This window comes from Haliotis cracherodii, unplaced genomic scaffold (genome assembly GCF_022045235.1).
Source record: "Haliotis cracherodii isolate W230 unplaced genomic scaffold, xgHalCrac1.p SCAF_8, whole genome shotgun sequence".
In the NCBI taxonomy this organism is placed as follows: Eukaryota; Metazoa; Mollusca; class Gastropoda; order Lepetellida; family Haliotidae; genus Haliotis; species Haliotis cracherodii.
Window position 1 is genome coordinate 746,586 of NW_027266341.1, and position 26,052 is coordinate 772,637.

Consider the following 26,052-nt stretch of genomic DNA (forward strand, 5'->3'; position numbering starts at 1 on the left):
AAGCCGTGGAGGGTGTGATGCCATCACAGTCGTCTGCCCCCAGACCATACGGCTGCACAGTGTTCTGGGGTAGCCCCCAGCACTGACAATGTCTACCTGCCCCATTTCGTTTCACTGTGAACGACACATCCAATATTCTTTGTTTGTTTGTTTGTTTGTTTGTCACCCCACTCAGCAACATTCCAGCTATATGACAGGGGTCTGTAAATAATCCATTGTGGACCAGACAATCCAGTAACTGACATGAGCATCGATCCACTCAATTGGAATTGCGATGACATACATCAACCAAGTCAGCAAGCCTGACCATCTGATCCTGTTAGTCGCCTCTTATGACAAGCAAACTCGCCTGTTACGACATGCATAGTCGCCTGGTTACGACATGCATAGTCGCCTGTGACGATAAACATCATAGCCTGTTACGACATGCATAGTCGCCTGTGGTGTAGCTATGATGTACATTTCAAGAAAGGTCAGACTGGGCCTTGGTCACACCCCTACTTGTCAGACTGGGCCTTGGTCTCACCCCTACATGTCAGACTGGGCCTTGGTCTCACCCCTACATGTCAGACTGGGCCTTGGTCTCACCCCTACATGTCAGACTGGGCCTTGGTCACACCCCTACATGTCAGACTGGGCCTTGGCCACACCCCTACTTGTCAGACTGGGCCTTGGCCACACCCCTACTTGTCAGACCGGGCCTCGGCCTCACCCCTACATGTCAGACTGGGCCTTGGCCACACCCCTACTTGTCAGACTGGGCCTTGGTCTCACCCCTACATGTCAGACTGGACCTTGGTCTCACCCCTACATGTCAGACTGGGCCTTGGTCTCACCCCTACATGTCAGACTGGGCCTTGGCCACACCCCTACTTGTCAGACTGGGCCTTAGTCACACCCCTACTTGTCAGACTGGGCCTTGGCCACATACCTACTTGTTACACCTTTGGTCATACGTTGTTACAGATGTTTCACATGACCAGTTTCATCAGGCTTTCTGCAAGTTACACATCTTCAGCTCTGTATATTTCGATGTCTCACTGGACATCTCAAACACATGGTATAAAGTGGTATTTTTCTTCAAACAACTTTCCAAAATGTCTTTTCTGTGAGATAGTACATTCACTGTAGTCCATGCAGTAACATCAGCAAGAATGTTATAATAGGCCATTTATATTGCGCATATTTCCACACCACTCAGGGGCATGCTCAAAGCGCTTTTATTACCCCGGTCACTTGATCAATGTGAACTCAATCATTTTCAGCTCCCTGGGGAGTATACAACCCAAGCTGCCTCCTAGGTGCTAGAAGGTTAACCATCACATTGCCATCTCAACCTACCTGGTACCCATTCACTGCTGGGTGAACACATTACAGTCACTTGCCCAAGGAGACACCACATCTGCTACATATGCTTGAGTGGTGCATGACCGAAGTCCAAGAAACTCTCAGGAGCCAAGCTGCTGAATGCGTTCATCCATCTTCGCAACCGATGTTGCTTAATCTCACCTGATTTCTGCCACCATTTGCTAAGGCAACTCACGTTTTCGTCAAATTTAAATATAAAAAAACATTTCCTCTTAGCTAAGAGATTTTCAACAAACAATCAATTATCTGATCTCTGCCTTTACACAAAGGAGCCATGGTTCAAATCGTAGTTCGACACAGTTATGTCATAGTCAGATGTGATAAATCCTGTACTTTTATTCCCAGTGGCTCTTGATTTGCATACATAAAACTACATCTTGATTGAGCGAAAACAAAAATAAGAAGAGACATGAAAGAAAAAGAACTGCTTTTCCCAATCATCCTGCATTAGATGCAGCAATATTCCAGCTATATGACCAAGGTTTGCAAATAGTCATCCTTGGACCAAGACAATTCGGTGAATGATATTGTGAGCGACAATCGCCGCAATCGAGCTACGATGACACATTGCCAACCAAGGCACCGAGCCTGACATTCCAACTATTTGGTCACCTCCTACTGCTGGCATAGGTTGCTGGGGAGTAACCCAGAGTCCCCACATGGTGCCTGACAGGAATGGAGGACCACATCTCTTGTCACATGTATGATATTGTATAATATTGTTTCCTTCATGATGGCAGAATTTCTGCAAAACGGCGGATGGTCCTGATGGAGTGGTCATTGGTCAGTTCTGCCTTCACTACATCAACAATATCAAAGCTTTGTCCAACCATTGTCTCACAAGCGTCAGTACAACACTAGTGTGAGGTGCCCAGTAGGACAAGTAGAAGTCTTCTCTCCATTTTGAAAAAAAATATTTATTCTTTTTCACTCAAAGGACCAAACAAGTGTCCTGCCTAAAAAAACAAAAGAACACCAAGTGGCACAAATCTTTCCTATTTCTGGAAATGTGAAGCCCATTTCTGGCTGTGATATTGCTGGAATATGGCTGGAATATTGCTAAAAGTGGCAAAAAGCCATACTCACTCACTCACTCACTCACTATTTCTGGAAAAATCAAAGTGAAGATTGGGTGGAGTAAATATCATTGTTCCACTTTGTAGGACAAATCTTCCCAAAACTCAATACACAACACACAGCACATTAAACATTTATGGTATCTGAGCAACTGTGAAGCTACGGAATGTGCCAGACTTCAAACACACTCGTCACTCCATCATGTCTTGTCCTAAAGAACACTATAGATACCACTTGATTGCTTATCTACAAACTAGAATCCATCTTGTACACTCTGTAATCATGACTGGAATAGTTGTCCACAAACCAGCAATCCATCTTGTCTGGTCCTGATGTTTGTTTGTTTGTTTGTTGCTGTCAAACACTGCATTCAGCAATATTCCAGTTTTATGAAAACGGTCTGTAAACAATTGAGTCTGGACAAGACAATCCAGTGATTGACATCATGAGCCTCGATCTACGTAATTGAGATACAATGACATGTTTCAACCAAGTCAGCCAGGCTGACCACCCAATCCTGTACCAACAAGCATGGATTGTTTTCTCAGTAATCTTCAGAATGTATTTGCTTTCAATCTTGGCTAATTATCCTGAACCTCTGAAGACAGATATGTGTCTATGGCAACCAAACTTTGTATAAAAAGCCCCATGGATCAAGGAATGGCGTTTTTCCTTAGGTAACAAGCAATCTTTCTTGTCTTGTTCCTTCTTATGGACCTTCTGTTGATACAACTTAAAATACTGATCTACAAACTAACTATCCATCTTGTCTTGTTCTAATGGACCTCCTGTTGGTACAACTAGAATACTGATCTACAAACTAACTATCCATCTTGTTATGTTCTAATCGACGTTCTGTTGATACAACTTCAATACTGATCTACAAACTAACTATCCATCTTGTCTTGTTCTAATGGACCTTCTGTTGATACAACTTGAATATTGATCTACAAACTAACTATCTATCTTGTCTTATTCTAATGGACCTTCTGTTGATACAACTTGAATATTGATCTACAAACTAACTATCCATCTTGTCTTGTTCTAATGGACTTTCTATGCATACAGCTTGAATACTGATCTACGAACTAACTATCCATCTTGTCTTGTTCTAATGGACTTTCTATGCATACAGCTTGAATATTGATCTACAAACTAACTATCCATCTTGTCTTGCTCTAATGGACCTTCTGTTGATACAACTTGAATATTGATCTACAAACTAACTATCCAACTTGTCTTGCTCTAATGGACTTTCTATGCATACAGCTTGAATATTGATCTACAAACTAACTATCCATCTTGTCTTGTTCTAATGGACCTTCTGTTGATACAACTTGAATATTGATCTACAAACTAACTATCCATCTTGTCTTGTTCTAATGGACCTTTGTTGATACAACTTGAATATTGATCTACAAACTAACTATCCATCTTGTCTTGTTCTAATGGACTTTCTATGCATACAGCTTGAATATTCATCTACAAACTAACTATCCATCTTGTCTTGTTCTAATGGACTTTCTATGCATACAGCTTGAATATTGATCTACAAACTAACTATCCATCTTGTCTTGTTCTAATGGACTTTCTATGCATACAACTTGAATATTGATCTACAAACTAACTATCCATCTTGTCTTGTTCTAATGGACTTTCTATGCATACAGCTTGAATATTGATCTACAAACTAACTATCCATCTTGTCTTGTTCTAATGGACTTTCTATGCATACAGCTTGAATATTGATCTACAAACTAACTATCCATCTTGTCTTGTTCTAATGGACTTTCTATGCATACAACTTGAATATTGATCTACAAACTAACTATCCATCTTGTCTTGTTCTAATGGACTTTCTATGCATACAGCTTGAATATTGATCTACAAACTAACTATCCATCTTGTCTTGTTCTAATGGACTTTCTATGCATACAGCTTGAACATTGATCTACAAACTAACTATCCATCTTGTCTTGTTCTAATGGACTTTCTATGCATACAGCTTGAACATTGATCTACAAACTAACTATCCATCTTGTCTTGTTCTAATGGACTTTCTATGCATACAGCTTGAATATTGATCTGTGTTTCTGCCAAACCTCAACAAAGGAGAAAGATGCATGTTTCCGTCTACTTACGGGGTTTAATCATCAGAATAAATGAGGTTGACATAAATACACATCAATCAATACAGCTCAACAAAAAGGAGGGATATGTCAGTGGTGTGACAACTATCTCAATATCTCCTTCCTGGATGGCCCATATTTGAAGGAAAGGAGCTGTACAGCTCGTCATTCTGAAGAAGAACTCCTCATGGAGAGAGAGAGACAAGCATCTGTCCTAAACCCTTACAGCCCTTAGACATCCAAGATCTACCACTGCCATCAGGCTATAAAAGTGTCATAGAGTTGAATCCCTCAGAGTGAAAAGCATCACCACATCCTTACCTTTTCCCTCTATATAACAGAAATAATCTCAAATGAATTACATTGATCACATAAGTATCATATATTTCTATCACTTTGGCTGTTTAGCAAATGTTTTTCTGCTTGGCCCAGGTATTGATGTATACCATCTGACAACTGATAACATCCTCCTCTAACTCAGCAGCACTTGCTGTACCACACATCCTATTACTGCCCTCGACACCATCCTCATCCAGGCAGCCTCCTCAGTCCAACTACAAATATCTCCAGACACATTTGTGTCAATCTACATCTATTTCTGAATTCCCCCTTCCAGCGTCTGGGGGCATGTCAGGGGAAATCTGGAAATCTGGAAATCTGGAAAGCAGGCGGAGGAATCAATGCCTCCCCCTCCCCCAACCTAGTGGTCTGTGGATCAGTGGGATTCAAGTGTCCATTGCATGCTGTGTGTTGTTAGTGGTCTGTGGATCAGTGGGATTCAAGTGTCCATTGCATGCTGTGTGTTGTTTGTGGTCTGTGGATCAGTGGGATTCAAGTGTCCATTGCATGCTGTGTGTTGTTAGTGGTCTGTGGATCAGTGGGATTCAAGTGTCCATTGCATGCTGTGTGTTGTTTGTGTTCTGTGGATCAGTGGGATTCAAGTGTGCTTTACATGCTGTGTGTTGTTAGCGGTGTGTGGATCAGTGGGATTCAAGTGTCCATTGCATGCTGTGTGTTGTTAGTGGTCTGTGGATCAGTGGGATTGAAGTGTCCATTGCATGCTGTGTGTTGTAAGCGTTCTGTGGATCAGTGGGATTCAAGTGTGCTTTACATGCTGTGTGTTGTTAGTGGTCTGTGGATCAGTGGGATTCAAGTGACCATTGCATGCTGTGTGTTGTTTGCGTTCTGTGGATCAGTGGGATTCAAGTGTCCATTGCATGCTGTGTGTTGTTTGCGTTCTGTGGATCAGTGGGATTCAAGTGTCCATTGCATGCTGTGTGTTGTTAGCGGTGTGTGGATCAGTGGGATTCAAGTGTCCATTGCATGCTGTGTGTTGTTAGCGGTGTGTGGATCAGTGGGATTCAAGTGTCCATTGCATGCTGTGTGTTGTTAGCGGTGTGTGGATCAGTGGGATTCAAGTGTCCATTGCATGCTGTGTGTTGTTTGCGTTCTGTGGATCAGTGGGATTCAAGTGTCCATTGCATGCTGTGTGTTGTTAGCGGTGTGTGGATCAGTGGGATTCAAGTGACCATTGCATGCTGTGTGTTGTTTGTGGTCTGTGGATCAGTGGGATTCAAGTGTCCATTGCATGCTGTGTGTTGTTAGCGGTGTGTGGATCAGTGGGATTCAAGTGTCCATTGCATGCTGTGTGTTGTTTGCGTTCTGTGGATCAGTGGGATTCAAGTGTCCATTGCATGCTGTGTGTTGTTAGCGGTGTGTGGATCAGTGGGATTCAAGTGTGCTTTGCATGCTGTGTGTTGTTAGCAGTGTGTGGATCAGTGGGATTCAAGTGTCCATTGCATGCTGTGGGTTGTTAGCAGTCTGTGGATCAGTGGGATTCAAGTGTCCATTGCATGCTGTGGGTTGTTAGCAGTGTGTGGATCAGTGGGATTCAAGTGTGCTTTGCATGCTGTGTGTTGTTAGCGGTGTGTGGATCAGAGGAATTCAAGTGTCCATTGCATGCTGTGTGTTTGTTGGCAGTCTGTGGATCAGTGGGATTCAAGTGTCCATTGCATGCTGTGTGTTGTAAGCGGTTTGTGGATCAGTGGGATTCAAGTGTCCATTGCATGCTGTGTGTTGTAAGCGGTTTGTGGATCAGTGGGATTCAAGTGTCCATTGTATGCTGTGTGTTGTTAGCAGTGTGTGGATCAGTGGGATTCAAGTGTCCATTGCATGCTGTGTGTTGTTAGCAGTATGTGGATCAGTGGGATCCAAGTGTCTATTGCATGCTGTGTGTTTGTTAGCAGTCTGTGGATCAGTGGGATTCAAGTGTCCATTGCATGCTGTGTGTTGTAAGCGGTGTGTGGATCAGTGGGATTCAAGTGTCCATTGCATGCTGTGTGTTGTAAGCGGTGTGTGGATCAGTGGGATTCAAGTGTCCATTGGATGCTGTGTGTTGTTTGCGTTCTGTGGATCAGTGGGATTCAAGTGTGCTTTGCATGCTGTGGGTTGTTAGCGGTGTGTGGATCAGTGGGATTCAAGTGTGCTTTGCATGCTGTGTGTTGTTAGCGGTGTGTGGATCAGTGGGATTCAAGTGTGCTTTGCATGCTGTGGGTTGTTAGCGGTGTGTGGATCAGTGGGATTCAAGTGTGCTTTGCATGCTGTGTGTTGTTTGCGGTGTGTGGATCAGTGGGATTCAAGTGTCCATTGCATGCTGTGTGTTGTTAGCAGTCTGTGGATCAGTGGGATTCAAGTGTCCATTGCATGCTGTGTGTTGTTAGCAGTGTGTGGATCAGTGGGATTCAAGTGTGCTTTGCATGCTGTGTGTTGTTAGCAGTGTGTGGATCAGTGGGATTCAAGTGTCCATTGCATGCTGTGTGTTGTAAGCGGTGTGTGGATCAGAGGAATTCAAGTGTCCATTGCATGCTGTGTGTTTGTTGGCAGTCTGTGGATCAGTGGGATTCAAGTGTCCATTGCATGCTGTGTGTTGTAAGCGGTGTGTGGATCAGTGGGATTCAAGTGACCATTGCATGCTGTGTGTTTGTTAGCAGTCTGTGGATCAGTGGGATTCAAGTGTCCATTGCATGCTGTGTGTTGTAAGCGGTTTGTGGATCAGTGGGATTCAAGTGTCCATTGTATGCTGTGTGTTGTTAGCAGTGTGTGGATCAGTGGGATTCAAGTGTGCTTTACATGCTGTGTGTTGTTAGCGGTGTGTGGATCAGTGGGATTGAAGTGTGCTTTGCATGCTGTGTGTTGTTAGCGGTCTGTGGATCAGTGGGATTGAAGTGTCCATTGCATGCTGTGTGTTGTAAGCAGTGTGTGGATCAGTGGGATTCAAGTGTTCATTGCATGCTGTGTGTTGTAAGCGGTGTGTGGATCAGTGGGATTCAAGTGTTCATTGCATGCTGTGGGTTGTTTGTGTTCTGTGGATCAGTGGGATTCAAGTGTCCATTGTATGCTGTGTGTTGTAAGCGGTGTGTGGATCAGTGGGATTCAAGTGTCCATTGTATGCTGTGTGTTGTAAGCGGTGTGTGGATCAGTGGGATTCAAGTGTCCATTGCATGCTGTGTGTTGTTAGCGGTGTGTGGATCAGTGGGATTCAAGTGTCCATTGCATGCTGTGTGTTGTTAGCGGTGTGTGGATCAGTGGGATTCAAGTGTCCATTGGATGCTGTGTGTTGTTAGCAGTGTGTGGATCAGTGGGATTCAAGTGTCCATTGCATGCTGTGTGTTGTAAGCGGTGTGTGGATCAGTGGGATTCAAGTGTCCATTGTATGCTGTGTGTTGTTAGCGGTGTGTGGATCAGTGGGATTCAAGTGTCCATTGCATGCTGTGTGTTGTTAGCAGTGTGTGGATCAGTGGGATTCAAGTGTCCATTGTATGCTGTGTGTTGTAAGCGGTGTGTGGATCAGTGGGATTCAAGTGTCCATTGCATGCTGTGTGTTGCTAGCAGTGTACCCCAAAAGAACATCCCCGCACAGCATTAGAGTCAATTACACAACTGTGATCAAGTGTATCCTGAGACTTCTGCATTGACATGGGAGATTAACAGCCTCGCGTGTTCTCAGATCTACAGTGACTGTCAACAGTATACAGAAGATGGTGGATGTCAGTAATTTACGACATAACGATATTAAACAATCAGCTGGCTGTGATGTTTGCACCTCGGCATGCAGTTATCATATACACTGGGGAACAAGCCGATTAAACTCAGAATGTGTTACAAATTGCAGCGCCATCTGGTGTTCTTTATTGTCAACATTGTCCTTTAGCAGTTTCGTGTCCTTTCATGAACCCTGATGTTCTTCAGTACACATTGTTCTTTCTTTTCATATGACGTCTTTTTTTAATATTTGACTTTTATATTGCATACTTTTGACCTTTATTTCAACTTTGTATTTTTTAACCGGCGTCTGTTTTGTATTTTCAACTTTAATAGTAGCGTTTAATACTTTATTCGTAACATTTGACTATTACTGCATACTTTTGACCTATATTTCAACTTTGTATTTTTGGCTCCCACTATAACATCACTATAGAATGGGGAACGGCCTTTGTGGTTATCAAAACCAAGCTAGGGGAATCAGATGAATTAATGAGAAATTTGAACTTGAACGACAGCAACCGATAAATTTCTTACTACCCAATGCAATGCTTATTGCAATACCAATTCAACACCTGCAACTGGTACAACATAAATCAGATTCCATGACAAGTCCCACATGCAAAAAGAGTGCTTAGGTATTGTTAATATCGAAGATAGTGACAATAAATATATCTCTGACTACATACATATGTGACTGTACATATATCCATGACTGTACATACATCTGTGACTGTACATACATCTGTGACTTTACATACATCCGTGACAGTACATACATCTGTGACTGTACATACATCTGTGACTGTACATACATCTGTGACTTTACATACATCTGTGACTGTACATACATACGTGACTGTACATACATCCGTGACTGTATATACATCTGTGACTGTACATACATCTGTGACTGTACAAACATACGTGACTGTACATACATCTGTGAGTGTACATACATCTGTGACTGTACATACATCTGTGACTTTACATACATCTGTGACTGTACATACATATGTGACTGTACATACATCCGTGACTGTACATACATCTGTGACTGTACATACATCTGTGACTGTACATACATCTGTGACTGTACAAACATACGTGACTGTACATACATCCGTGACTGTACATACATCTGTGACTGTACAAACATCTGTGACTGTACATACATCTGTGACTGTACATACATGTGACTTTACATACATCTGTGACTGTACATACATATGTGACTGTACATACATCCGTGACTGTACATACATCCGTGACTGTACATACATCTGTGACTGTATATACATCTGTGACTGTACATACATCTGTGATTGTACATACATCTGTGACTGTACATACATCTGTGACTGTACATACATTCGTGACTGTACATACATCTGTGACTGTACATACATCTGTGACTGTACATACATCTGTGATTGTACATACATCTGTGACTGTACATACATCTGTGACTGTACATACATCTGTGATTGTACATACATATGTGACTGTACATACATCTGTGACTGTATATACATCTGTGACTGTACATACATCTGTGATTGTACATACATCTGTGACTGTACATACATCTGTGACTGTACATACATTCGTGACTGTACATACATCTGTGAGTGTACATACATCTGTGACTGTACAAACATCTGTGATTGTACATACATCTGTGACTGTACATACATCTGTGACTGTACATACATCCGTGACTGTACATACATCCGTGACTGTACATACATCTGTGACTGTACATACATCTGTGACTGTACATACATCTGTGACTGTACATACATCTGTGACTGTGACTGCCCCTCTTGGTCAATGTAAGTTATTTCTAAAAGATTGCTACAAACGTCCCCTCTTTACATGGATCTTGCCATTGTTAAACTACCACAGCTTCCCAGCGTTCACTTGTTGACTGTGCCAGAGTTATTTATGAACAATACCCCAGCACAGCCCTGACTGATCAGAAAGCTGCATGTGGAGGGACTCTCAAGAGCGTGATGGATTGAGCAAGGCAGTCTGAGTGTGCTTATAGATTGGCCAAGATATTCCCATGACAGAAAACATCCTCCGTGCAACTGATAGAGTTTATCACAAGCCAATAAACCAACTACTCCGAGGCAGTGTGCCTGACGTTTCTTCACCCTGCTGAATTTCAAACAATTTCAGGGAATTCTTTCATGTTACCAGTATTCAGAAAAATCACCCAAATCAAAAACGTCTTCAGACAACCTTCCTTATTTAAATAATAACTACTGATATATGCAGTATATCAATATACATAGTTATAACATCTTTACTGTATTAATTAATTTGATCAATTCATTAAATATATTTGAAATAATTGCAAAAGACAATGAAACATGAATCATGAACCTGTCTTTTAATTAAGTCACTTCTCATTTTTAACGACTGGTATTATTTTCTTGATGTGACTTTCGATTATTTTCTATGATCTCAATGAAGAAACACAACATTGGTTATAAACCTGCTCAGCTGTGGCGGTGTCCACATAGAACATGGCAGTCTCTCCACCGACCGCCTCGCCATATCAATAACAGGTCATCATCACATCATTACAGTGATTGACTTAATCACCAGTGTTTATCATGCATAAACCCCGATATTCATCAGCTAAAAGCCTGTGTGTCTGTTCCTAGAGGAAGTGCCCCAGATTACCTCCAGAAGTGGCACACGCATAATCTGGGCCAGGGCTGTGTGTGGGTGGACTAAACACAAGACACCACTTGACGATATCAACAGTTATTATAAGAACCAATCATATTTTTCTGCCTTGTGATGAGAATAACATGGTTGGCCTCAGCGTCTGTTTCTCCGAGGGAAGTCGATATCTGAGCATTGAGCAGAGTGGACTGTCAAATGTCGGCCAGCAAGGTGACCACCCACCTGTCAGAGATGTTGCATAGCTGATGTCAGACTACCACACCTTGTGTTACTTGCATGATGCCATCCATAGATACAGGTCAATACTTGGTGTCATAAATTACCACTGATTTCATCAAGTTGTGTTTGATGAGCTTTCTTGATGACAAGTTTCAGATGTGAAAAGAGTATGACAGTGAGGTGCACACCCTGATATCATAAGTCCTAAAGTTGATGAGGTGTGACTGTGGCTGTGTCATGTTGGAGGTGACTGTGAGTTCTCAAAGACATATTCCTGTGATTTGAGCAATTGTTCTAAGGAACATTTATGTAAAGCAGCACTGCATTTCATTCAAGCAGTTTCTGAGATACATATTTCATTTTTGAAGAATTACCAACAATGGCAGATCATAAAATCACACAGACTGGCAGAGAGTGCTGATATCCTCATCTGTACAAATCAGTGTGATATTCCTAAAAATGAAAGTTTCTTTTCATGATTAAATCTGAGCACCATTGTAACAATAATGATGCCTGAAAAGTGAAACAGAAGACTTTCTTTTTGCTGCTCAGGACTAGTCACTTCCCACTCGTCAATGTGTGATTTTGCATCAAAATGTAAATATGAAATGTAGATTATGTAATGAATTTAATGAGACTGTCCAACACATTGTCAGTGGATGCCCAGCTTTGGCACAAACACAGTATCTTAAAGCGACATGATGGTGTAGCTCGAACATTTTATTACCGTCTTCGCCATGCTTGTGATTTTGACACAGAGGTCCATCCATGGTACGACCCGGAATATGTTGAGGGCGTCATGGAAAATGATAAATACAAAATTCTTTGGAATAGGCCCGTATACAGCCTCAAACTTATCCAGGCCAACAAACCTGATCTTATCCTTTTTGATAAATCCAATGAAATTATATATATTATTGAATTTTCTGTCCCTTTCGACACTAATGTGATTGACAAGATTCAGGAAAACCATGGCAAATATGCAGACCTCATTTTCAAAATGTCAAGTACCAAGTTGTCTGACTCCCCATTGATCTCAGTGCCTTAGGTTTGGTACCTCCCAATCTGTTGACTGACATTGGGAGAGTACCCGGGTTTGCTACCAGGAATACAGCCCTTCTGACAATCTGGGTAATGCAGAAGGCTGTAGTGTTGGGGAGTCTTCACATTATCCGAAAAAATCTGGGTGGGTTTGACAAGGCAGCGCTTCCTGGGAGAAGTCCCATTCGCTGTCTGGGCTGCGTGTAGAGGGGGCAAGGGCCCTGAGCTGATGATGAGCTTAACCAGCCTGACTGTACCAGGATCACCCAAACCCTCTTTGCTGCAATTATCTCTTAATCTCTACATCATCATCATCATCATCATCATCATCATCATCATCATCATCATCATCATCGTCGTCATCATCACAATAATAATAATAATAATGAGGCCATTTATATTGCGCATATTTCCACACCACTCAGGGGCATGCTCAAAGCAATATGATTACTCCGGTCACTCGATCAGTGTGCACTCACGAATCATTCTCAGCTCCCTGGGGAGTATACAACCCAAGTTGCCTGTTAGGTGCATCCTACCATCCTACCTGGTACCCATTCACTGCTGGGTGAACAGAGGCACATTTCAAACAGTCATTTGCCTAAGGAGACACCCATGTGCTTAAGGGTGGGGCAGGACCCAGAAACTAGAAACACCAGTAATGCTACATATCCCGCCAACAGGCCAGCTCTCTCATACGTGTCAGCCGTTCAGTTTCAATGAGAGAAAGGTTTACAACAATCTCATTAAAATCAGATCTTAGTTATCGCTAAACAAAGATCTGAGGACATTCCATCACGGGTCACGTCAGAACGACCTTTCATCCAACCAATCAGAGCGTCACTAACAAGATCATGAAAGTGACAGTCGGAATGTGATTTCTGATCATGCAAACTCAAAAACATTTAACACGGGGTATTCCGAATGACAGTTACAGGCTTTATGACTGAATCCATACAATCTAGGCCATCTACTAGCCATTCCAGAATGTTTGTTTGTTCCGTTATGAAATTTTTAGTGTGTAGTCACCAGTTTGAAATTAGTGCCGTAAACCACGAGAATGCTGTCTTCTGATTTGCTAATATCGACTTCTTGTCAATCATTCCATTGATTGGTCAAAATTCGCGCAAGACCGGTCTGACGTGACCCTTAATGGGATGTCTTCAGATCTTTGTTTAGCGGGAGAGAGAACTAAGATCTGATTTGAATGAGATTGAGGTTCACAATTTTATAGAAATAACAATTGTTTCCATGCCAGCACGGATTCACTCACTCACTCACTCACTCACTCACTCACTGTAGATTGGTCTGTATTCCAGCATGACCTAACTCGCAGTCTTCACCACACAAATAACGCATGGCAGTGTAATTACAATGGTCTCTACTCCATCAGCGCCAAGCTGCATGCAAGTTGGCGCCAATGTATTTATACATACAAGTGAACCAATACCTAAGGTCCCTCATGTTTACAGTCTTAACATGACATAGATTCAAGGAAAGTTTAAATTCAAAATACAAATTTAACAAAATGACAAGACCACATGTTTGGACATCTCAGAGTCAACGAGACCACAGAGGCAAAGAGTTTGGAATATATACAATGACAGCCATTGCTGTAACAGATATATTCTTTAACTTCCAAAAAGCAAGAAGTTGTAATTTTCAAATTAAAAATACATATTAAACTAATTACAAAATACACATTAAACTAGCATTTTAATCCACTTGTCCTTATAATGATAAATTATAGCAAAACCCTTTTAAATGGAAAATGTCTACTTGTCCTTATGATACCTTATCTATTGGGCAGTTTGGCAAGGACTATAGGACAAGTGCCAATTTCTAACGTAGTAGTTAGACCATTTTCGCCATTTTTATAAAGTCTGGGTGATTAATTGATTGTGAAATCGCTGCATTTTCTTAAATGTTCTAAAAGTGCTCATCAGAGCCGAGCACTTAATCAATTCTGTACCATCATGATCAACTTGTCTATAATCCACAAACAGCCTACTGGTGACTATTTCTCCCACACCATGTGGAGACAATCACTCGGGACATGGTGGTCGAGGGAACAAGGGCAGGAATCAATAGTCCCGACCATGTGGGGGAATGAGAACACTATCCTGGCTTCTAATCAGATTCTTTGCAAGACTTCACTCCGGTAAACACTGCCAGAGCAGAAATCTTCAATTGAAAATGGCAACAGTCGATGTGCCAACATAGTTATTGCATTAAACAAACGAGGCGTATGCGTGAAACATTGTCAGGACTCCAAGTTATGTTACAGCAATTTTTAATATACTCCAGACTTCTGAACCCAATATGAGAGGAACAGTTATTTATCAGCATCACAAGAACTGTGTTTACAGAAACATTGTCTCCATATTTTTTATCATTAAATTGATTCGCAGTACTGCATTGTGTGATGCTGACAAGGCAATGTTCTCACGCTTCTCCCGACCCTTCTGTTGAGCCTAAGTTACCGTGTTTCTACAAAGGTTTTACCATTGTGACAAACACAATCCAAACACTCTCAGTCACTGGAGAAAGAGGTAAAACATCCCCTTACAATCTCATTAAAATCAGATCTTAGTTTTTGCTACCACTAAACAAAGATCTGAGGACATCCAATTACGGGTTACATATGTATATCCTCCTTACATCTGTATATCAACCCCCTTACATCTGTATACCATCCATTACATCTGTATATCACCCCCTTACATCTGTATACCATCCATTACATCTGTATATCACCCCCTTACATCTGTATATCACCCCCTTATATCTGTATATCACCCCCTTATATCTGTATATCACCCCCTTATATCTGTATATCACCCCTTACATCTGTATATCAGCCCTTTCATCTGTATATCAGGACATCCAATTACGGGTTACATATGTATATCCTCCTTACATCTGTATATCAACCCCCTTACATCTGTATACCATCCATTACATCTGTATATCACCCCCTTACATCTGAAAATCACCCCCTTATATCTGTATATCACCCCCTTACATCTGTATATCATCTCCTTATATCTGTATATCACCCCCTTACATCTGTATATCACCCCTTTCATCTGTATATCACCCCTTACATCTGTATATCACCCCCTTACATCGGTATATCACCCCTTACATCTGTATATTACTCTTTACATCTGTGTATCACCCCTTACATCTGTATATCAACCCCCTTACATCTGTATATCACTCCCTTACATCTGTATATCACCCCTTACATCTGTGTATCACCCCTTACATCTGTGTATCACCCCTTACATCTGTATATCAACCCCCTTACATCTGTATATCACCCCTTACATCTGTGTATCATCCCTTATATCTGTATATCACCCCTTACATCTGTATATCACCCCTTACATCTGTATATCACCCCTTACATCTGTATATCACCCCTTACATCTGTATATCAACCCCCTTATATCTGTATATCACCCCTTACATCTGTATATCACCCCTTACATCTGTATATCACCCCTTACATCTGTATATCACCCCTTACATCTGTATATCAACCCCCTTACATCTGTATATCAACCCCCTTACATCTGTGTATCACCCCCTTATATCTGTATATCACCCCTTACATCTGTATATCACCCCTTACATCTGTATATCACCCCTTACATCTGTATATCAACCCCCTTACATCTGTATATCAACCCCCTTACATCTGTGTATCACCCCTTACATCTGTATATCAACCCCCTTACATCTGTATATCACCCCTTACATCTGTGTATCACCCCTTACATCTGTATATCAACCCCCTTACATCTGTATATCAACCCCCTTACATCTGTATATCACCCCTTACATCTGTATATCACCCCTTACATCTGTATATCACCCCCTTACATCTGTATATCACCCCCTTATATCTGTATATCACCCCCTTATATCTGTATATCACCCCCTTATATCTGTATATCACCCCTTACATCTGTATATCAGCCCTTTCATCTGTATATCAGGACATCCAATTACGGGTTACATATGTATATCCTCCTTACATCTGTATATCAACCCCCTTACATCTGTATACCATCCATTACATCTGTATATCACCCCCTTACATCTGAAAATCACCCCCTTATATCTGTATATCACCCCCTTACATCTGTATATCATCTCCTTATATCTGTATATCACCCCCTTACATCTGTATATCACCCCTTTCATCTGTATATCACCCCTTACATCTGTATATCACCCCCTTACATCGGTATATCACCCCTTACATCTGTATATTACTCTTTACATCTGTGTATCACCCCTTACATCTGTATATCAACCCCCTTACATCTGTATATCACTCCCTTACATCTGTATATCACCCCTTACATCTGTGTATCACCCCTTACATCTGTGTATCACCCCTTACATCTGTATATCAACCCCCTTACATCTGTATATCACCCCTTACATCTGTGTATCACCCCTTACATCTGTATATCAACCCCCTTACATCTGTATATCAACCCCCTTACATCTGTATATCACCCCTTACATCTGTATATCACCCCTTACATCTGTATATCACCCCTTACATCTGTGTATCACCCCTTACATCTGTATATCAACCCCCTTACATCTGTATATCAACCCCCTTACATCTGTATATCACCCCTTACATCTGTATATCACCCCTTACATCTGTGTATCACCCCTTAGATCTGTATATCACCCCTTACATCTGTATATCACCCCTTACATCTGTATATCACCCCTTACATCTATATATCACCCCTTACATCTGTATATTACTCTTTACATCTGTGTATCACCCCTTACATCTGTATATCACCCCCTTACATCTATATATCACCCCCTTACATCTGTATATCACCCCTTATATCTGTATATCAGCCCCTTACATCTGTATATTACTCTTTACATCTGTATATCACCCCCTTACATCTGTATATCACCCCTTACATCTGTATATCACCCCTTACATCCGTATACCATGGAGACAACTGGACACAGGTTCTGACATAGGGTCAGGTGGTATACATGTACAGTTGGTCTGCCCTGTCAGCAGATGAGTGGTTGGTAGATGTGTTACCATGGTTACCTTGCATCTGTCCTTCAGCTCCTCAAAATCCTTCTCTGTGACATCTCCTGGAACTGGCATCGGCCCATCCACCGGTGATCCAGTGTCCGCCATTACGCTCCACACGCCTCCACTCTACCCTGTAGCAGAGAACAATACATAGATACACCCAACTCTTCCCTGTAGCAGAGAACAATACATAAATACACCCCACTCTACCCTGTAGCAGAGAACAATACATAGATACACCCAACTCTACCCTGTAGCAGAGAACAATACATAGATACACCCAACTCTACCCTGTAGCAGAGAACAATACATAGATACACCCAACTCTACCCTGTAGCAGAGAACAATACATAGATACACCCCACTCTACCCTGTAGCAGAGAACAATACATAGATACACCCAACTCTACCCTGTAGCAGAGAACAATACATAGATACACCCAACTCTACCCTGTAGCAGAGAACAATAGATAGATACACCCAACTCTACCCTGTAGCAGAGAACAATACATAGATACACCCCACTCTACCCTGTAGCAGAGAACAATACATAGATACACCCCACTCTACCCTGTAGCAGAGAACAAGACATAGAAATACTCCACTCTTTTCCACTCCACCCTGAAGCAGAGAACAATACATAGATATATTCCACTCTCCTCCACTCTAGATGCTCCAGATGAGGACATTACCCTATGTTCATCAATTTTAAATTTAAATTGAAAAAAAGATAAAAAAAGAAAAATCTGTTAATAGCAAAGGCACCACTACATAACCTGCTTGATAGGTGTAAAAACTTTTGAGAAGCTAAGTTGTATGGTTCGGGAGATATGGTCCGGACAAGAGCACTACCCTCAAATTTCCTAAGTTCATCATATTTCCATGGAAATGACAAAAATAAAAAAATCTAAAAATCTAAAAATAGCAAAAGGCACTACTACTGAGCCTGACTGGTAAGTGTACCAAGTTTTGTGAAGCTAAGTTGTACGGTTTAGGAAATATGATCCGGACAAACAATGATTACAGATAGACAGACGGACAGACAGATGGACAGACAGACATACTGATGGCTATATCCCCCCGTCATTATATGTCAGGGGGATAACAATACCTGGAGAGCAGGAAATACATTTTAAATCATCATGTCTAGTGATGTTTTATATCAAATTTCATACTTTTATTGACCAAGTTTGTTATAGCTGTTTATTCACCTGAATTCGCTGAAGGGATACCACATGGGGTATTTTTAAAGCGCATATTAACATGAGATACATCTTTTTTTACACAATGAATCACAAATAACTTTTCTAAACTTTTTTGAAACTCTGAAACGTAAAGGTAGATCGTGTTAGGTAGGCAGAACATGTATACTGTGTTATTGGTCATCTACCACCTACGACTCGACCTTCATTAAACTCCTGATCATCTATAATACTCATCAATTATTTGGACCCCGAAGGTGGCGTTGTAGCGAAAGATCACTGTATGCATAAATTCAACTCAAATATTGATTTTCAGAACTGTTGGTCAACTGATCTGATGCCTTGTGTCAGTGGCCATCACTGGGATTGTCTCAACTGATGCCTTGTGTCAGTGGCCATCACTGGGATTGTCTCAACTGATGCCGTGTGTCAGTGGCCATCACTGGGATTGTCTCAACTGATGCCTTGTGTCAGCGGCCATCACTGGGATTGTCTCAACTGATGCCTTGTGTTAGTGGCCGTCACTGGGATTGTCTCAACTGATGCTTTGTGTCAGCGGCCATCACTGGGATTGTCTCAACTGATGCCTTGTGTCAGTGGCCATCACTGGGATTGTCTCAACTGATGCCTTGTGTCAGTGGCCATCACTGGGATTGTCTCAACTGATGCCTTGTGTCAGCGGCCATCACTGGGATTGTCTCAACTGATGCCTTTTGTCAGCGGCCATCACTGGGATTGTCTCAACTGATGCCTTGTGTCAGTGGCCATCACTGGGATTGTCTCAACTGATGCCTTGTGTCAGCGGCCATCACTGGGATTGTCTCAACTGATGCCTTGTGTCAGTGGCCATCACTGGGATTGTCTCAACTGATGCCTTGTGTCAGCGGCCATCACTGGGATTGTCTCAACTGATGCCTTGTGTCAGTGGCCGTCACTGGGATTGTCTCAACTGATGCCTTGTGTCAGCGGCCATCACTGGGATTGTCTCAACTGATGCCTTGTGTCAGTGGCCATCACTGGGATTGTCTCAACTGATGCCTTGTGTCAGTGGCAATCACTGGGATTGTCTCAACTGATGCCTTGTGTCAGCGGCCATCACTGGGATTGTCTCAACTGATGCCTTGTGTCAGTGGCCATCACTGGGATTGTCTCAACTGATGCCTTGTGTCAGTGGCCATCACTGAGATTGTCTCAACTGATGCCTTGTGTCAGTGGCCATCACTGGGATTGTCTCAACTGATGCCGTGTGTCAGTGGCCATCACTGGGATTGTCTCAACTGATGCCTTGTGTCAGCGGCCATCACTGGGATTGTCTCAACTGATGCCTTGTGTTAGTGGCCATCACTGGGTTTTTGTCTAACGATCAATAACAGATGAAACAGTGAATACATGTTCATATATTTGGGGGGTGGGGGGTTTCAAAGACCAGTTAGTTTCCCTACTTTGGCAGTTTTTTAGTAACCTGGATTTAAGGATTGGCAGACCTAGACAAGTGCTTAATTTTCAAACTTGTTGAGCCAAATCTGATTTTGATAACTGATTTCTTTCTGACACTCATTTAGTATTGAAAACCTCCCAGTAGGTTTGTTTGTTTGTTTGTTGTTTAATGCCGCACTCAGCAATATCCTAGCTATATGATAGAGGTCTGTAAATAATCGAGTCTGCACCAGACAATCCAGTGATTGACATCACGAGCATCGATCCACGCAATTGGGATATGATGACATGCATCAACCAAGTCAGCGAACCTGACCACCTGATCCCGTTCCCATAGTAAGTTGCCTTTTACGGCTAGCTTGGGTTGCTAAAGACCTATTCTACTACGGATCTTCACGGGTCCCCAGCAGGTAGTCACAGGACATGTAGTTAGGGAAACAGCATTCTGATCCATGCTAAACAGCTCTTCAGTTTTCAATACTTTTTCTACAACTGACAATTATTTTCACAGGATCACCTTAAAAAGTTGTATTGTCCTTTCAGCAATATTTGTGCAAGAGCAGGAGACACCAAGAAAGAGTTTCCTCAATAGTACCCATGGGGAATCAAACCTAGATATAACCATGACAACATAGATATAACCATGACAACCTAGATATAACCATGACAAGCAAACACTTCAGAAACTAGCCTGCACCGCCATGCTTGTTGCTGACACCGTGACCTGATGTCTTGGCTGACACTAATCAACCTGCTACATGACAATTATTACCTTGTTACGTCACAAGTATTGATCAGTCTCACAAACAACAAACCAACAGAAGGTCACACTAGTGTTTCACAGTATAACAGCATCAGATTTCCTGTCAAGGTTTCTTCCCATCTTAATTACTGCATAGTGAGTGAGTGAGTTGGGTTTAACACCGCTTTTAACAGTATTTCAGTTATATCGTGGCGTGACAGCTTCATGTGGGAGGAAAGCCTGAAGTGATGCAGGTCTCAGACGTTAACCAACCTCGGTAAAACCCACTAGCATGGGTATGGTGCTGACAAACCTAAAAACATAATCAGGACGAACCGGGATTCAAACCCACAATCATAGGTTTCTGGCATGGGACGCAACTCTGCACAGCGAATCGCAGCGCCTTAGATGACTGGTCCACCCGTGCCCCATACTGCGTAGTACGTGGAGAATAAAATGAGAAAGACTGAAGCCAGTGTCATATTGTTAAAATAAAGTGCTAAAGTAAATATTTGTGTCTGTTTTGATAAATGTAATCTTGCTTCACTGAATTTAAGATTGAAAATCACCAAATGACACCGACCGATCCACTTCAATGATCCATCGGTCCATCGGTCCATCGGTTGGGATGATCCAATCATCAATCCTGATTTTACAACCAGTTCCCAACACTAATAATTATTAAACAAGTTTGTGAAACATATCTTAGGTGACATTTCTTTTATCAATATTGCCACCAATGTCATTGTCATCCCGGTTGTTAGTTCCCTTATCTTTGTGCTGCTGTCATTGTACAGTTACCATGGTTACATTGTACAACTGCAGAAATTGCTGCTTCAGTATGCATAAACTCATAAAACCTCACCATCAAAGACTTTGGTAATTATAAAGTACAGATTACTGCGTAAGTGATACAACCTCACCATGAAACATGAAGGTGGACAAAAGTCTTGTGCTTACAGCATAATTTCCAAAAGAGCATCGCCACAACCTTTCACGGATCCATTATTGTAATGAGTACAGACTCCACTCCCCACAAGGCTGAATCAGGAAACGGTATTCTTGGTTTCCATAATGAGCTGCTAATTCTTCCCCTCCATACAGCAGACATCACACGCGGAACGGAATTACACTCAAACATAAATGCATCACATTGACAATTTCCAATCTTTCATAAAAAAAAATCACTTTCCATAATAGACACAAGAAATTGGCACAGTAGACTTCTATTAAATTAATAACACCTTAGAGACAAATTCTTTTTTAAAATGACCCTTATTATTCTTTAATCAGACGTATTGATTTCTCCAATCACCCTGTGATCAACACAGAGTGAAATAGCAGCAGTAGATAATGAGCAGCAATCAATGAACGATGCCATCCTTGCTGCTTTTTATTCAACTGAGCTACCGGCATACAAATAGGTCACACAGAATATATCAAAAGTGTTGGCCAGTCACTGTTGCCTTGACCACCAGACTTAAGGAATGGTAAATGTATATACAAGACAATAATGCCCAGTTGAGGCAGACAACTCCATTTTCATTCAGTGCGAACGTAATGGTGGACAGGATTTGGAAATAGAAATTGAATTAACTTCTCTGTCCTGGTTCAAAATAATGTCAACAGTATTGGCCACATTTGCTGTTTCAAGTGTCCTCTAATTTAAAATATTTTTGATAGAATAATCTCTCTACCTAATTAGGTAAGTACCTACAGTATGACTGAATTAAAAACTCTATGATGTACACTAGTTGTAGGTCTATCATGGTATCCAATTCACACAACCATTGTCCAATATGTCACATTCAAAAAGGTTAAAAAACCCTGAAGCCATGCTCCTTTTGCTTATAATTCTCCTGCTGTTGTTGTCTCTCCACCTCTCTTGCTGAAGACCTATTCTACTCCAGAATCTTCATGGGTCCACTCTTCTTGTGAGTTGTGAGACCTGCAACACTAATGACGGCATCTCCTGTGAGGCCTCTGATTGGCTGCACAATCATCCTCGTGATCCGTAGATAACCTGTAGAGGACTTAGAAAACTAAGAAAACTTCGAGATGCAGGGAGAACGATGGTGTGCTAGCCTTTATTCCCAACTATGTGACTGTTTGACACTCAAGACCTGACATTTTGTGGGTTTATGGACCTAATACCGCCAGCGATGGAGTGCACACTTGGTGAACATCACTTATATGTCAGGTCTCTCACATAAATACCTGCAGAAAGTTCAAATTCTTATCCTACAATAGGTAAAAACATATTCCACTTTCAAATTAGGTTTGGAGGTACTCAAGTGATGCCAAGGATTTATCATCTCCGGCCCTGTCTGCAGGAAGTGGCAGTACAACTTCCCCGTGCATGTTGCCCTGGTCCCATCTAATATCAGGGCTTTGTAGCAGAGACTTGTACTTCTGTCATGGTGACTGATTTACGACACCCATTGTCTGAAGAACATTTGATATCAAAGGCTCATGACCCTGGAGCCATGACATCTATATGCCTTGAAACATTTAATTGCTGTTATTTATAAGATGCTAATCCTATTTGTTAATCCCCATTTTTGTGTACATCAACCGTCTGCCATCCTGAACAGGATGTGCAAGTATGTCGCTGATGATTTACTGTTTACATTTATATTTATTACTTACTAAATGTCAGGTGACCTTGGCTATATAAGCCTTGGTCCAGAGAGAATAGAGGAAAAGAAAGGTCTTACCCTTAGCCTAGCTAGGGTTAGGCTGGGTTCTCCGGGTCACCAAGACAACAAGCACTACCACTATGTGCTGACCAGGCACATAGTGTCTTTTGTATGTATATATCTACATGTATAAAGTAAAACTGTATATACTGCAAGCCATTGTCTCCAAGTTGTCACTTCCTACAGGAACCATACGTCGGCCCCTTGCATATACGAGTATGCAAATCGTTCATTAATCAACGTCGGACCGACACGCGTTGATACTTCACTGATAACAAGACCAGCAAAGGGGAAAAGGCTAAGTGTTTAGTTTAACATTCTTAGAATGTGACTTCAAAACAATAAGAACTTTCAAAAATCACAAGTTTGAACAAAATAAAGTAAACAAGAGTAAAAGTGAGCATGGCTCAGTAATACCCCCGACCCGCCTAGTGTGTCAGTAGTTTCAAATTAGGTGGTTGGGCCTCTGCAGTAACATAGTTAGATCTACACGTCATTCACACAAAGTTCAGTCTCAATTTTCTCAAAAAATATACTTCTATGAATACTGCAGATGTTTTCTTCAACACCAAAGATATATAAGGTACTTTATTTCCTGGTCCACAGGGACTGGCAGTCACATGAATTACCGGTAACTGGTTATAGCCAGTAAATGGAAAGACTGAGCATAGAGGCCTCTGTGGACGTGCTTATAACTGCTGGGAGTCGCTTGGTACATACTCATATCGGAACTAGCACATGCTGCATCAGTGGTTGACAGTCAGATGGAACAGTGGCTGCAGTATGATCACCGAGTAGGAGAACCAGTCTGCAGGACTGGCCTAGAGCTGTCTCGAAGTCTGTGTGAGTGTGTCACAGAATTTCATAGTCAGCCCACTGAGATGCCATACAGTCTGATAGCATGGACACCAGACTCAAATACTGTATACTGACTCCGATCTTAATGTTTTATATCCCACTAAAGCCGAGTGGCAGTCAGAGAAACAAGTACCATCTAATTAACGTCTTGAAATGACACAGCCGGGAATCGAACCCCTGACCCTCAACTTTGGGAAAACGCTCCACCAACTAGATGATGGAGGTGGTTTGCAGCAGGAATAGAAACTAGGACATAAGACCTGATAATCTTCTAATATATTACTACAGGATCGTCATGGTCGCTATACCAAACACTGAAAGCACTACAACTATGCACTGATGTTAAACTGTGACACCCATAAGGTCAAACCCCAACATGAGGTCACATTCCAACATGAGGTCACACTCCAACATGAGGTCACACCCCAACATGAGGTCACACTCCAACATGAGGTCACACTCCAACATGAGGTCACACCCCAACATGAGGTCACACTCCAACATGAGGTCACACTCCAACATGAGGTCACACCCCAACATGAGGTCACACCCCAACATGAGGTCACACTCCAACATGAGGTCACACCCCAACATGAGGTCACACTCCAACATGAGGTCACACCCCAACATGAGGTCACACTCCAACATGAGGTCACACTCCAACATGAGGTCACACCCCAACATGAGGTCACACCCCAACATGAGGTCACACTCCAACATGAGGTCACACTCCTTCACAATCAAAGTGAAACTGTATCAACTGAACATTAATAAAATTAAACATGATGAAAACAGGTTATGTTTGACAACACATTTCTCATCAATTAAACCACAGCCAGATGGCCACAGATCAATATTCCCCTTATGCTTCCTGTACCAAGTTGTCGGCCTCCACTGACTGCCACTGTTGTCTGTACAGTGGAAACACGGGAGTGACGAGCAGTTAGAAGGTGATTTGTCACATTATGCATACAACCCAGTTACCTGGTAGACACTCTCCCAACATGGTTGCTACTCCAGGACAGAACACAGCTACCAGTCTCACTACACCAACATCCTACTCAGAAGCCTCTCACTGATAACATGTAAACAACTGACAACTTCAGTGCAGCTTTAGGAATTAATACTGACAAATATCCCACATTATATAAAATGTGTATCCCACAGATGACAATGTTATAAACTGTGTATCTTACAACAGCTGACAATGTTATATACTGTGTATCCCACATCAGATGACAATGTTATAAACTGTGTATCCCACAGCTGACAATGTTATATACTGTGTATCTCACATCAGATGACAATGTTATAAACTGTGTATCTCACATCAGCTGACAATGTTATAAACTGTGTATCCCACATCAGCTGACAATGTTATAAACTGTGTATCCCACAGATGACAATGTTATATACTGTGTATCCCACATCAGCTGACAAT

General features: G+C 41.8%; 1 protein-coding gene across 2 annotated transcripts in view; it reads right to left on the minus strand.

The window, feature by feature from the left end:
- LOC139449761 (uncharacterized) overlaps positions 1–26,052 on the minus strand; it is a 59,817-nt gene that overhangs the window by 23,885 nt on the left and 9,880 nt on the right. The window contains exon 2 of one of the 2 annotated variants that reach the window (XM_071231289.1): positions 17,686–17,804. In XM_071231289.1, coding sequence (XP_071087390.1) covers positions 17,686–17,778 — 93 coding nt within the window. In that variant the 5' untranslated portion in view covers positions 17,779–17,804. Of the gene's footprint in view, positions 1–17,676; positions 17,805–26,052 lie in introns of both variants that reach the window. The other variant, XM_071231287.1, reaches the window with a different exon arrangement.